This window comes from Enhydra lutris, unplaced genomic scaffold (assembly GCF_002288905.1).
Source record: "Enhydra lutris kenyoni isolate GAN:26980312 unplaced genomic scaffold, ASM228890v2 scaffoldscaffold44, whole genome shotgun sequence".
Taxonomy (NCBI): domain Eukaryota; kingdom Metazoa; phylum Chordata; class Mammalia; order Carnivora; family Mustelidae; genus Enhydra; species Enhydra lutris.
The window spans coordinates 11,516,954-11,532,863 of NW_019154128.1; the positions used below are offsets into that span (position 1 = coordinate 11,516,954).

General features: G+C 38.5%; 1 protein-coding gene across 1 annotated transcript in view; it reads left to right on the plus strand.

Moving 5' to 3' along the window:
• Positions 1 to 15,910, plus strand: part of LOC111155851 (S1 RNA binding domain 1) — a 204,471-nt gene that overhangs the window by 14,950 nt on the left and 173,611 nt on the right. The window contains exons 4-6 of the mRNA XM_022516271.1: positions 1,448 to 1,813; positions 11,312 to 11,478; positions 14,880 to 14,997. Of these exons, the coding sequence (XP_022371979.1) occupies positions 1,448 to 1,813; positions 11,312 to 11,478; positions 14,880 to 14,997 (651 nt within the window). The remainder of the gene's footprint in view (positions 1 to 1,447; positions 1,814 to 11,311; positions 11,479 to 14,879; positions 14,998 to 15,910) is intronic.

A 15,910-nucleotide genomic window follows, 5' to 3' on the forward strand; every position in this document is an offset into this window, starting at 1 on the left:
ATTATGTTTCAGCTAAAAATGTAATACTCAGAGGGTTTCTAATGTACATCATCTCCAGGTTAGGTGGTGGTGGGTGAGTTTAAGGATGGGGAGGGATGTTGTAGTTCACAGTATTTTCAGTAGTCAGTAATTCTGGAAAAATACTTGATAGGAGAGAAAATTGAATTTTGACTAAAAAATAGTTTGGGCGTTCTTCTTTTAGTTGAGTTGGCGCCATCGAAGTCTATTTAGGTAACCAGAAACAGGCCAGCCTGTGAAACTGTGAACTCTGTGCAGGTAGGGTCTGTTATGTTATTTATCACTCCAGTGCCTAAATGAATGCCAACTCTCATTCCTTCACATCTGAGCTGTTGCAAAGGCTGGGGGTGGTGGAGAGAGTGGCTCCTGGACACTAGTGTGGACTACTGTGTGGACTACTGTGTGGACTACTGTGTAGATTCCTCCTAAAAAAAATGCCTGACACCATTCTGCTGTCACATTGTGTTTTCTGTTCCTAGCGTTCTGCATAAATTGGTGGCAGGTTTAGCCTGCTGTGTTTGCTGAGTATGCGAGTGTTATTTTTTCCCCCAAAGGGTTGACTTTTGGTTGCAAGTTTTCTTTTTTATTTTTAAAAGATTTTATTCATTTATTTATTTGACAGTGAGAGGGAAGGCAAGCAGGGGAAGTGAGAGAGGAAGAAGCAGGCTGAGCAGGGAACCTGATGCAGGGCTCCATCCTAGGACCCTGGGATCATGACCTGAGCTGAAGGCAGATACTTAATGACCGAGCCACCCAGGCGCCCCTGATTGCAAGTTTTAAATCTTGGTTTTTTCCCAGCTTCCATAAACTTATCCTTTACTCATTTTTAAAAAATGAGACATTTTATTTCTAGATAATTATAGATTCACATGCAGTTGTAAAATATAATACAGAGATTGTGTACCCTTTAATTTCTTCCAACCATAACATTTTACAAAACTGTAGTAAACTATCATAACCAGGATATTTACATTGACAAAATCCAGGGACCTTATGAGATTTCTCCAGTTTTTTTGTATTCATTTATTTGCTCATTTCTGTATGTTTAGTTCTGTACAATTTTATCACCTCTATGCATATGTGTATCCACCATCCAGAATGGTTCCATCACCACAAGCATCCCTACTACTGCCTAGTATTTGCCTTTTTGTAGCCACACCTACCTCCCTTCGGACCCTTACCCCCATCTCTGACCCTCCAGTAATCACTAATTTTTTCGGGAATGCTAAATAAAGCACTAATCATTAATGTTATGTAAATTTTAAAGTATGTAACTTTTTGCAATTGCCTTTTTCCTCATTCAACATAATTTCCTTGAGATTCTTCCACGTAATTGTGTGTATCAGTAATTTTTTTATTCCTGAATAATATTCCAGGATATTTAGTTTTTATCTTATAATTTTCATGTTTTCTGTTTGTGGTTTGATAGAATAACTCTGTGGCTATTGCTGATGTTGATTTGGAAGACAGAAAAAATAAATTGGATAGCACGAAGACTCTGAAAACAGCAAAGACAAAACGGAAGAATTCAGCTCAGTCATCTTTGGGTCAGAGGACCAAAAAGCTGAAAGTTGATGAAGAAACCGACATGGCCAACAGTACAGAGATGCCATCCACGAGCACAGTGTGGGAAAGTGTGTGTAAGAAGGAAGAGAATGAAGATGACTTTACATTTGGTCAGTCCCCTTTAAAGAAAGTGAAGACCGAAGCATGTCCTCAGGGGCAGCCTGTGAGGTTTCCAGCAAATACCAACAGCATTAAAGAGGAGGTGGAAATGAACTGGGACATAGTACAGGTATGTGCAGTCATTTAGTTCGTGGGGTTCCTTTCTTTTTGATTAGGATAGGAATGGCACTGGCTAAGGAAAGGGTTGGGAATTTTCAGGTCTCCTTTCAGTTTTTCTAGTGATTTCTGGAGGCTTTGGCCACTGGTTCTTATCCTAGGTATGCTGTTTCATTTTATAGCTCATCATCATCAGCTCTTGAGCTAAGAGCTGTGACCTCAGGCAAGGTGGGTTTCTGCTATGGTGTTTTGGTGAACATGCACTGTATAGAGATATTGCACCAACAGACCAGGCCCTCATAAGTTCATTGTGAAGATTTTGTTTTGAGCTTGGACTGTATTTCCCGATCAAAGTAGTGTGAGTGATTAGGACATTGACCATTAGTACAGCTCTAATTCTTAATGTAATATTGTAATATACTGTAAACAGGGTCTAGAAATTTCTTAGGAAAAATCTAGCTGAATTCCAACTTGAGCTGCCTTGGATTTCTCCCAGTTTCTTGTTTGGCTTTAGGGATGACAGAGAAGACCTGAAGAGTGACTTTTAAATGGTTATTCTCAACTTCTGTCTGTGCCAACACACTCTGGGGACATTTCACACTTAATTATGATAGTGCCCTTCAGGGCAGATGTGAATGACCTCCCTCCCTCTTGTCTGATTCTGATGGGTACTCCTTCCCCTTCTGTGAATTACTGCTCTAGAGCCCAGGGCCTCTGCTTGCTCCAGCTGCTACTTCTCAGTCTAGGATTAGCTGTGTGTTAACCTTTTACTTCAGAGGAATTTCCCCCCCCCATGTTATCTCTTCTATTACCTATTAGTAGAACATCACTTTTAATTTTGAATTTTCTCTTCTCTGGCCGACTAAGGAGTAGAATGTTGCCTCAGAGCTTTCTTCTCATCCTTGTTCCTGAACTAAACAGTCCAAAGTTTCTTGGAGAAACAGTATATCATTAGGCTCCTTTCTGTACCATCGTTTTCTTTATTCACTTAGGCCTACAAGGACATGTTTTACTTTTTTTGTGTTTTCTCCCTATCCCCACCCCCTACAAGGACATGTTTTAAAAGAATGGTCATGGACTACCTGCATCAGATTCACCTGAAGGCTTTCTTGAAAGGCAGACCCCTTGCTTAGTTCCAGTCCAGACTCACAGGGGCAGGTGGATGTTTCCCATTTCCCTTTCTTTTCACTAAGACTCAGAAGCTGATGTCTCTACTATTGACATAAATCTGCTTTTAATCTTGGACAGGCAGCAGGAAGGAGGGAAGAAGGTTTCAGAGACCACAAAATCTCTTGAAATACAGAGATAAGTTCTTCAAGGTTAAGGGCGGCTTACCCTATGACACTTTGCTTCACACCCATCCCCTAAGCTGTGTAACAGAAAGAGATGAAAATGGTCCTGCCTTAGCCCATTATCTCGTAATTATAAGTGATAGAAACCTACTTCTAATGATCTGAAGCAGGAAAGAGTTTATTACCAAGGACATGGGGTCTTTCAAAGAATGGAAGGGACAAAGTGTGATCAAGTCTCCCAAAGGCCTTGAACCAGAAATTGAAAAACCGTGAGGATTCGAGGAAGGCTATTTCTCAGTTTTCTTTTTCTTTTCAGTTCCAAGTATTGTTTTCTCCTCCTTCTCCTTATTGGAAGTGATTTTTTGACAGTTCAAACAGGACTGCTCTTGGGATCTGGCACTCCTTGCTTGTGAGTTGGGAGAAATGGCTGCTACAACTGCCACCTTCACTGGGCACCCTGACAACTAGTAAGCTCAGCATTTTCGGATGGCTTTAGGGGTTGCCTGGGAAACTTTAGGTGTGATTTGCATTTGGTTTTTTTGTTTAACCAGCTGCAGTCTTCCTTGTCCAACATTCAGTTACTTTTTCAGACAATTCTTGTGGTATATGTGGATTTCTTTTTCTTTCCTTTCTCATTCTTCCATAAACAGCAGAGAATACTTTTATCTTGGCAGTGCATTCCTGCTTCCAGACATGGTTGACAGCAGTGGCAGGTGGTAGGGGAGAGGAGACTGAGAAGAATGAGAGTCACCAGTGCTGAGTCTGACAGTCAGGAAGGCCTTGACCCTTTGGATGAGGATTAGACTCATTGAAATGCCTGCGATATGTGTATTATCTGCCACAAAACAAAATATGTGGCCAAGTTCTTTGGGGAAATAGTGAAAGATACCTAGTTAATAAGGTATTGTCAATGGAAATTAATTGTATAGAGATTATTAATCATTACTAATTGATCATGTGGGAGATGTCATTTCTATTTCCTTCATTTTGTGTGCAGTTCCCCATATCCGCTTCCACCATGGGGTCATGATCCTTTGTTTTTTCCCTTCACGGTGTATTTCTCAACTCTGAAAATTCAGCTGCTTTTTCAGGAACATCACCATCTTGTTTGGGGAGAGAAAACTGCATTGTCAATACTTAAGTACTTAAGTTACTTATAGACTTTATGTGTAAACATACTTTGTGTCCATTTCTTACTCAGAAACAGGGATTTCCAGATCCCTTTGAGCAGACGCAACCTATTCTTCAGCCCTTTTCCCCAAACTGCAAATGTGTGGTCGCAATCAGAAATAGTTTTCATTAAAGAACATTATATAATTATGCAAATATGATATAAATACTGTGACCTTTTTTAGAATTTGAAGAGGTGACTAGCTACAACCAGTTTTTGAGAAAATTAAATACTTCAAAATGGTGATTGCTATTAGAGTCTCTTTATTTTGAGGAGGCTGGGAGTAAGGAGTGGAGTAGCCACATATGTTAGTAAGGTTTGCCAGATTAGAGAGGAAAAGCAAGCCAAACTCTCTTTATTAGCTATATTTCTTGCAAGAGATGATGGGAAATGGTGTGGGTGAAGAAGACCAGGGGATGACAAAATTAGGGAAAGAAGTGGGACTGCAAGGAGGTGAGTGTGTTTGAGCTGGCTTTCTCACTGCACTTCTGCATGTAAGCACACACCATCCATTAGGTTACCTGTTTGTTCCAGGAGTGATTAAGTGAAACAATTGCATTAGCTCTTTTTGTTTTTATGATTTAGCTGGTATTTGTTATGGGCTTTAAAACACATCTATTTTTTTTTTTTTATGATTTTATTTATTTGTCAGAGAGAGAGAGAGGGAGCACAAGCAGGGGGAGAGGCAGGCAGAGAGAGAAGCAGGCTCCCCGCTGAGCAGGGAGCCTCATGATGTGCGACTCAGTCCAAGGCCCTGGGATCATGACCTGAGCCTAAGGCAGACACTTAACCAACTGAGCCACCCAGGCGTCCCCCCCAAAAAATCTATTTTTTTTTTAAGATTTTTATTTATTTTTTTATTTGACAGAGAGAGAGAGATCCCAGGTAGGCAGAGCAGCAGGCAGAGAGAGAGGGGGAAGCAGGCTCCCCGCCGAGCAGAGAGCCTGATGTGGGGCTTGATCCCAGGACCCTAAGATCCCAACCTGAGCCGAAGGCAGTGGCTTAACCCACTGAGCCACCCAGGTGCCCCCAAAATCTATTTTTGAAGTATATATACTTCTACTTTGAAGTATATGTGCTATTTTGGAGTATATATAGCTTATTAATGTTCAAAAGTAACAAGCTTCCAGATGAAAAAAACAGAACCTGATCAGCACCCTATAATCCCCTTTTTATGGTTTTCCAGTCTCCTGTCCCCTTTCCTTTAACCACTTGTTTAACTTCTAACAGCATAGTTTTTCCTTTTGCAGTCTTTAAGGAAGCTTCTGCGTGTGATAAGATAAGTAATATAATAAAATAAATAGGCAGGGGTAAAGAGAACAGCAGGAATCAAAACCTTTTGAGAAAGGAGGTGTCGGACTGCTGATGGGGGAATGATTTTGAGTAGAGAATTCTATCTCTCAGTTCTACTCATTAGAGTAGGATTTAATATAATTTTAGTTCTATTAAAATATAGATGCTGCCAAGATGATTAAGGCTATAGTTTGTTGATACTCAGATACTTTCTTTTTTTAGCTGAGGGAATGGGGATATAGAGGAGTAAATCTCAGGACACTTTGGGAGAAGTCCATTTTATTGCAAGTTTTAGACACCAGAGGGCAGTATGAAGGCATGTTTCATCTGCAGTGGGATTCAAGAAGAGAAGTGAAGTTATTGTCTAACTTGTATTTTTGCCTGAAAAAAAATCATCTTGCTTTGCACACAACTCAAATTTTTGAAAAAGTAATGTAACTTGTGGGCCTTTGGGCAATTTACTTAACTTTTGGGGGCCTCAGTTTTTCTATCTATAAAATGGGAGTAATAATAACCTAGGCTCATATAATTTGAGTTAATACTGAATATGTGAAATGTGGAACACAGTAATCTCTATACAAGTGTTAGCTTCAAACAACAGTCACAACAAGTGCCTCTCTTATTTAAGTGTTAGGGTTGAAAAAAGTCTTGAGACTGCCTTCCTTTTTACTTTGCTCTCATTCCTAACCAGTTAACTGCAAATATTATTAAAGTAATAAATGAAAATCATTTAAAAGTAAAAACTGTAGTAGTTCTCTGCCTTACTCTTACACATCCCTAAAGTTTGATCTCTGCTTTTTTATGTCTTTGTTGTTTGCCTCATTTTTCTAGGCCCTACGCCAGAGGTGGTTCTTCAGTGGATCTGGGTGGGGCTCAATAATTTGCAATTCTGACAAGTTCCCAGGTGACGCTTACGTTACTGGTTTGGGGACCACACTTGTGAGACACTTTCTCTAGTCCACAGAGCTCATTGACTTGTAAAATGTCACAGGGATTTGAACAGGGAGGTTGACTCAATAGCTAAAATAAAGTAATGAGCAAATCATAACTGAGTGGCTTAATATTGAGTATAGAATAAAGCTCAAAGTCTACATGGAATTCACCATCTAGCTCTATCCACCTTTCCATTTCTCACCTCATCTCAATACCCCTTGTACATTTTAGCATTGCTGAACTTACAGCAACTTAAAAAGTGTGCAGTGGTTTCTCAGTGTTTTTCTTAAATTAATTAACTTATTTATTTAAATTTTTTTAAATTAACATATAATGTATTATTAGCCCCAGGGGTACAGGTCTGTGAATCGCCAGGTTTACATACTTCACAGCATTCACCATAGCACATACCCTCCCCAATGTCCATAACCCCACCACCCTTTCCCGTCCCCCCTCCCCCCAACAACCCTCAGTTTGTTTTGTGAGATTAAGAGTCTCTTATGGTTTGTCTCCCTCCCGATCCCATCTTGTTTCATTTATTCTTTTCCTACCCCCCAACCCCCTCCCCACATTGCATCTCCACTTCCTCATATCAGGGAGATCATATGATCGTTGTCTTTCTTTGATTGACTTATTTCACTCAGCATATATATATATATATATATATATATATATATATACACACACACACACACACATATACACACACACACACACACACACACATATATACACACAATGGAATACTATGCAGCCATCAAAAGAAATGAAATCTTGCCATTTGCGACGATGTGGATGGACCTAGAGGGTATTATGCTGAATGAAATAACTCATCAGTGTTTTTTGATATGCTGTTCTTTCTTCATGGAATTCCTGCCCCTATTTGGCTGCCTGGAAATACCTTCATTGTCTTTGTTGCTTTTTCATCGCTGCAGAATTAGATGTTTCTACCTCCCATGTGCTCTTGAAACAATCTATGTGCTTTTGCAAGAGTACAGATCACAATATATTTTAACTACTTGTCTGTCTTCTTTCTAGCTTGTAAGCTCCTTGGAAAGAGGGACTTGGCATTTTATGTTTTGTTTTCACTGGCTTGGTATGGTTATTGGCATGTAATATGAGCTATATTGGCATATAATGTGTCAAATAAACATTTGACTAAATTAAGACAGGGAATTGGATGGTCTGGAGACCCAAAAGTATAGACTGCTTATATAGGGTTTTGTTGTCTTCAATTTCAAGGAGCAAATCTACATAGGCAGCGGCGTACACTCCCTTAACATATATGATGCTTCTGGATTTGTTAGGACCATGTATGACCCACATGTGGACCTTGGGCTATGTTTGAGCCCCTTTCAGTTAACAATAGCTGAGATAGTTTAGGATAGTGGGAACCAATGGGTTTCTCTAACAATCACACAGTTCCAAAATGATGAGCATTTTGATCATTTTCATTTTTCATATCTGTCTTTTAGAATCTGGCCCGTCTTTCAAGGGCCAGTTGAAATGCTACCCCTGTAAGAAGCCTTCCTTGATTACCCCTGCGGGACCTTTCTCTTCCCTGAAAACAGTGTATCACTGGCACATCCTGTTTTATTTGTATTTATTTGCATTAACATTTACCTTCCCTTCTAGATTGTTTACTCCTATAAGACACTGCAATTTGGAACCACACTTAGGAAGATATTTTAAAACTATGCCACGGTGGTTGAACTTTTACCAGTATGTAGATAAAAGTTATTGGAGCTTTGTTCAGAAGAAGAAAAAGAGAAAAAATACCTGATTTATTATATCTGTGTTTTAGAAACATAATCAGCAGTAATGCGGAGAGGCTGGGTGGAAAGCATAGAAAACAGAACTGCTCTGTGGTTCAGATAAAAAATGATATTAGCAGAAAGGGAACTTGAAGGGAAAGAACAGACATTTTAGAAATGCAGTTTGCTTCCTTAATAATAATTTATATGGTCATGATAGGGAACTCACAGTGATACTGAGGACATCAACTAGAATGCTTTTTGGTTGCAGTAAGAGAAAACCCGTCTCAAACAAGCTTACACAATGAAGGTGATTTCTTGACCGCTGTAACAGGAAAAGTTTGATCAGTGCACTGAAGCAGTCTTTCCATGATTCTCTTAGTACTGCCATTCTCAGCTTTACGAGTCTATGTGTACAAACCATGTTTCTCTAGAAGAAACTGTACCTGGGTCCAGAGTTTAAACCCAAATCTTGAGCTTCATGCTGACTGGACCAATCTTTCTGGCCACACTCTGGCTATTATATATAAAACAGTTGGATACTGAAAAAAATGCTGTGGATGTAGAGTTCAGGTTAAGTTCTCTCAAGGTGCATAGCTAATACATAGTGGGAAGGTGGTATTGGAGGAGATAGCCATAATATTCCTGAGAATTTCTGTTGTAGAAGACGATGTTAGTTGGAATAAGAAATAGGAAGAGGTACAGGTTTGAGAAAATACTAATGAGTCTGATTTTGTAGGGGTCAGGGAAAATAACAAGCAAGAGCAGCATTTCTGGATGAGAGAGCAACTTCAGAAGGTCTCTAAAGAGGGAAACAACTGGGCTTGTTCTAGGAACTAAGAGAAAGTCATTGGGACTGACTTCTTTTTCTTCTTCTTTTTTTTTTTTTTTAAATTTTATTTATTTAACTGACAGCACAAGCGGGGGGAGCAGCAGTGGGAGAGGGAGAATTAGGCTCCCCACTGAGCAGAGAGTTCAGTGTGGGGCTCAATCCCAGGACCCCAAGATCATGACCTGAGCTGAAGGCAGATGCTTAACCAACTGAGCCACCCAGGCCACCCCCACTGGGTCAGGCTTCTAATGAGAGGAGGATTAGATAAGATGAGGTTGGTAGTAGGCTGATGTCTTTTGGGTCATGGTAAGGAGTTTAGATTCTAAGTGCAATGGGAAATCATTGAAAGGTTTTAACTAATTAAGTGACATGATTCAGTATACATTTTATCTTTTTTTTTAAAGATTTATTTATTTGAGAGTGTGCACACACATGTGCATGCAGGTGGGATGGGGGGAGGGGCAACGAGGGAGGGGGACAAATACAGAACCTTAGGCAAACTTACCGCTGAGCGTGGAGCCTGATGGGCATGGAGCGTGGGGCCCCAGCTCAGTCCCAAGATCCTAAGATCATGACCTGAGCTGAAATCAAGGGTTGTAACCCACTGAGCCACATAAGCACTCCCCAGTATACATTTTAAAAAGATAATTCTTGTTGGTTCATGGAGACTGGAATAGATGGGATTGGAATGGGTGCAAGAATAGTTACAGGCTGTTGAGTAATCCTTGCTTGAACTAGACAGGTGTGGGGAGGAAGAAATGAAGAACAGTAATAGACTACAGAAATATTTTGTAGTTAGAGTTAATTAGTTCTTATGATAGAGCAGGTTAAGAGTTGAAGGAAACAAAAGGATTAGACTCTTACTTTTGTGGCTTGAATTACTGTTTGGACATAATAAGGGGGAAAACTGGAGAAGGAATAAGTCTGAGAGGGAGATCACTTTGCAAAGCCAAGTTTGAGATGCCCATTATGTTTTCAAGAGAATATCGCAGGTAGTTGTCTAAATGAGTCTGGAGCTCATGTGGAAGAGAGCCAGGGATGGAGATGTCAAGTTGGCGTTCTCACTCATCAGAGAGATGGTATTAATGCATCAAAATGTGGGAAGATGTGGGCCTCAGGATTTGAGATGGCCAGGAGAATGAGTACCCTCCCTCGATAATCTCTGGATTTCAGCTTCTTATTTCATCTGTAGCTTTGAAATTCATCCTGTTTTATATATTGACTTGATTTTGTTAATTAATTGATTCTGATAATTCTTTAGTAACTTTTCTGGGTTTTTTTTCCCCCTTCCAATTTTGGCTGATCATGGGTATCAGGATTGAAATAATAATAAAATTTATGTCTTTTATGCTGTACTCGAAAAATCTGCTTAGGTTTTGAGATCAGTTACTGAAATTGCCTTTCCTTCTTTCTCTTCTTCAGGCTGACTTCTCTAAACTTTTCTGCTTATGTGTACATTCTCCTGAAACCTATAGATTTGCTTTTTTAAAAATTAATTATTTTAAATATGCAGTATATGTGTATGATATGAAAATCGAAAGATACAGAAAAGTTTTCCTACCCTTACTCATCCATTACCTTTTCTGAAAGTAAGCCATGTTCCTAGGTCTCGTGAATCATTCCGTATCACTTCACATAAGATTGGTTGCATGGTATTCATTCTACTCTTATCATATCATATTTATTTACCAGTTTCCTAGTATAGACTTAGGTTTTCGCTGACTTTATTATACTGGAAAAGGTTCTTCAAAAGATATCACTATAAATAGTATCATTTTCTAGGAGTATGAATATACCAGGATAAATTCCAGAGTGGAATTGCTGGGTCAAAGAGTTTATGCATTATAAATTTTGATAGATACTGCCAACTTGTTCTTCCTGCAGAGGTTATACCATTGCACTTTCTCACTAGCACTGAGACAACACAGTGTCATGTGTCGACACATGTCATGTGTCGACACATGTCAACACAATGAGTTACCAACTCCTTGATCTTTGCTGCTAATCTTGAGAGGTGAAAAATGAGTCTTATTGAGTCCTGTAGAATTTGAATGATTACAGCGTGGCTTTGATTGGATTTTACTGAATTAATGAAATGATGGTTTTATGATTGTTAGTACATGTATATATTTTTTCAGACTACCACAAGTGTTCCTAAGTGAAGAACATTATTGATTATATTTGAACCATACATTATCATATAAATGTTTAAATCACTAAGTATCCTTATTTGCAGGTTTTATCTGAGAGAACTAATATTGAACTTTGGGTTTGTGCCAACATTATTCGTCTCTTTAATGATGATAACACAATTCCCTTCATTATACGGTATCGAAAAGAGCTTATTAATAACCTCGATGCTGATTCCTTGAGAGAAGTTCGACAAACCTTGGAGGAGCTCCGGTAAGAAACCTGGGAAGGGAGGAGCCTACTATGAGTGGAAAGAGGCCTTGTAAGCCAGTGAGGAGAAACAGTGAGGAAGTGAATGACAGCATATTTCAACAGTCCCATTGTTTTGTCTTCTTGAATTATTGTAATTGAATGTAGTCACCTTCTGACAGAGGAAGTCAGGTTCATTTTACTTCTTTAGGTGTGTACAGAGTCCCTCTGCTGGAGCATTTATGAATAGCTTGGGCACACATGAGCAGGAAGGAGGCTTGCCTTAAAAGTGTGTGCTTAAGAGTTTGACCTTCATATTCTCTCGTAGAAATAGTTGTGTGTAATGGCAAAGTAAGGAAACAGAAACAGAATCTTCAATAGCTTATATAAAACTGTCCTCTTAATACTATGAAGTCCCTAAATGGCGAGTTTTTTTGGCAGTATAGAGTTTGGTGGCAAATCTGTATATTTCCTTTTTCTGATCTTTTAAAGAGCATGGTAATTTGATATTAGTGGGTTTTAAGTTTTGTATAGCTATAGAATGAAAAGCATCCTTTAAAAAATTATACCTCTGGACTTACTGTAATGACTCAGAAATAAGCATGCAAAGACTATAAGATTAACTGTATTTTTCAGTAGAGTTTATTTAAACATTCTTCACTATTCATGCATTTATTGCATGTCTCGTACATGCCAAGCACTGTGTTGTTAATGTGTGTGTTCTTCAACTCTACGACAAGGATCTGATAAAAATTGGATAGAATCTTACCTTCAAGCCATTCTAAAAGTGCTAAAAGTTATTTTTTACAAGCAGCCTAATAATCTTGTTGGGTGGGAGGAACCTGCATGTCACTAGCATTTCTATACCTTTTGTTGAAGTTCTTTTAGTGCCAGGAGGATTAAAATGCTAATAAGTGGAGAGTTATATTTCCTTGAGAGGCAAAATCAATTAGCCAGCCCGGAAGTAAATGACTAGCTAATCAAGTGGTTTCAGATTTAAGTCTTCCAGGCCCAAGTTAGTATAATAAAGCATCAAGGGATACAAACTAGAGATCCTAACTCCTAAGAGGGGAAGCATCTATTCCAGCCGATGACTGACATGTGGGCTTCTCCACGCAGTTTGCCAGCTTGTCCTATTTTTTTTTCCCCCCAAAAACCTGGTAATCTGAGTTTTTATATAAAAATTTTCAGGGCCAGGTGAAACCATCTACAGGCCACAATATGAAGGCCAGTAGTTCACGAATTGTGAAGTAAACTTTCTGTTTGGTTGAAGGCAAGATAGTGAAGAAAATCTGAGGATTTGGGGATCTGAAATTGAGGAAAGTATCACAAACAAGGATAGTTTACTTTAAAAATTAAAGGTATTCTAATAATTTTTGGTTGTATGGGGGACAAATAGAAGCTTTATGTCAAGATTACTATTATTTCTTTTTCTGTTAAAAAAAAAACACTTCAGAAGCGTTCATTCCCTGGATATCTGCTAGTAGTGAAATACTTCAAATATTAGTGGAGGATATTTCTCTGAGTAAGTGGGGGCATTGACTGGGTCTTGGAAGATGTTTGTATACCATGCAGAGATTTGGAAATGGGATATGGTCTCTATTTTTTTCTTAAGCTCAACATTTTCTATAACTAGAGCATTGATTTTCAATCTGTTAATTGCTATCTGTAAAGGAGCAGTGAAACTAATGTAGTGGGTCATTACCACTTTAACAAAAATTAAATAGAGAATAGAAAATGTAAGAGTGTGATTTATGTAGTAAAAGTAAATATTGTTTCATGAAAATATTTACCATATGTTTATGTAACTATTACATATATTTATATTATGTTTCTATAACTTTATCTAAAATTATTTACATGTATATGTGTAGTAGGTTGCAAGGTGAAAAATTTTTTACTGAGGGTCACTGTTAAAAATGTGAATAACAAAGGTTGATTATATATAGTAGGAAAAGCTTCCTATTTTCTCTAAAGATGCCTTTCCTCTTCCATATATGCAAGCCAGTAGGACACTGGCCTTTTGTCAAAATAACCCTGGTGGGCTTCAGCCCCTGAAAACGGTCTTGGGCTACCAGGAATGTAAAAGTACACAGGTTGTAATCTAAGTACTGCATATGCTTCCTATTTAATTTACAATCTTTTTTTTCTTTTTTGTAAGTAGATTTAATTTTTTTCCTATCAATCATTTCTAATAATCTATATTTTCATCTAACTTTTCCCCATCATTTTAACAGTTCCAATTAGGCAGATGCTGTAAGTAGTAACAGGTATCAAAATAAGATGAGAGGCATTAGATATAACGATAGGATTTGTATTCATAGTACAAAATCATCATAAAATGGTGGTATGACTGTGCCCTTGCTCCTGCCTATGCATTGATTCCTGGAATCAGCTTTTTTTGTGTGAAATCCTGGCTCTCTCCATTGGAGAATGGTATTTTGAAACCAGGTATGGGTCCTAGGTTTGCTGGTCCTGATTGGTGATGAGCACATCTAGCACCCATAACTTGGTTTCTATGTACTATTCACCTGATTCCAGGGCTGGGGCAAGGAAAGTAAAAGCCTGGAATATTGGGTGCCAGAGAATAAGGAAGTACTCTAAGAATGATGGGGATATGTCAGAAGAACACAGAAACTAGCCTGGAGGGGTTACTTCTGGTCAAATTCAGAATAATTGAGCATCAAAATAAGTGTTCATAATGGATTATAACCATTAAATTAAAAACCCTGAGTTTGTGGTGATATAAATAAATCAGCAAATAAATTGAAAGTTTAATAAGGAGTGGGATAATTAAATAGTTTTAGAGTACCTTTCCAAAAAATACTTAATTATAAAGAAATAAAGTGGCTGCATGATGGAGAAACCCACAGACACTATCAGATGATCTAAGGTGATTAGTAATGTACAAGTGAAAACCATTTGCCCCCTAAAGGATGCAGTGATAAGAACACGGCATTACTTCTATAACATCAGAGAAACTCAAACTAGGACATTCTATAAAATAACTGGCCTGTAATATCTGAAATATCAAAGCTTTGAAAATCAAAGGGACACTGAGGTACTGTTTCAGCTTGAAGGAGACCATAGACACATGGCAATTACATACGAGCCACTCTTAACAGAATTTGCTGTCAAGGACATTAATGAAACAGTTGGTGAAACTTGGGTGAGATCTGCAGATTAGAATATAATAATACATCTATATTCATTACCTCATTTTGATGGCTATATTATGTAAGAGGAGATTCTTGTTTATAGAAAATATACACTAAAATATTTGGGTAATGGTAACTTACTCTTAAATAGCTAGGAGGAGAAAAAATGTTTTTATCTCACCTACAACATTCCCGTAAGTTCGAGATAGCTCAAAAAGGAAGTTTTGACACATAAGTCTCGTATATTACAAAAGTTTTTATTTCCAGGGCTGTTGCAAAGAAGGTTCATAGTACAATCCAAAAAATTAAGAAGGAGGGGAAGATGTCTGAGTGCTTGTTAAAAGCCTTGCTGAACTGTAAAACTTTTGAAGAACTAGAACATGTGGTAAGGAACTCTTTTAATCTTTTTTTTTTTTAAGATTTTATTTATTTATTTGACAGAGAGACAGCAAAAGAGGGAACACAAGGAGGAGGAGTAGGAGAGGGAGAAGCAGGCTTCCTGCTAAGCAGAGAGCCTGATGCGGGGCTCGATCCCAGGAACCCTGGGATCATGATCTGAGCTGAAGGCAGGTGCTTAACAACTGAGCCACCCAGGGTCCCGGGAACCCTTTTAATCTTTTTTTTTTTTTTTTTTTTTAAGATTTTTTATTTATTTATTTGAGAGACAGAGATCACAAGTAGGCAGAGAGGCAGGCAGAGAGAGAGGCAGGGGGAAGCAGGCTTGCTGCTGAGCACAGAGCCCAAGGCGGGGCTCAATCCCGGACCCTGAGATCATGACCTGAGCCAAAGGCAGAGGCTTAACCCACTGAGCCACCTAGGTGCTCCTCTTTTAATCTTTTAATATAATACCTACCTAATTATATTATGATTTCGATCTTTTTATAGTTAAGATCTGGAAATAGAATGCTAAAGGCATCAGCCATCATTATTTAATTCAATAAAATTCTTATTCAATAAATACCTATCAAATGCTTTTTTGTATGGTTTGCTAAGATAAATAATACAGACTTCTTGTCTCCAGGGCATTCCCAGTTGAGTAGGGAGACAAAGGAGTGTAGGTTATGGAATTGAGAATCCTAAAGGAGAGTGCTCAACTGGAGGCCTAGCTGTGAGGGTCTTCAGCATGTAGTTGGTCTTTAGAACCATGAGAATGGAAGATTTCACTCTGGGATAGTTTGTGGATAACCAAGTCAGGATAGACCATTGAGGAACACTAACTTTTGAAGCATGGGTGGAGGAAGGGAGAACTGAAGAAGGAGACATGGAAAGAATGGTTAGGGAAGTAGGAGGAGAATCAG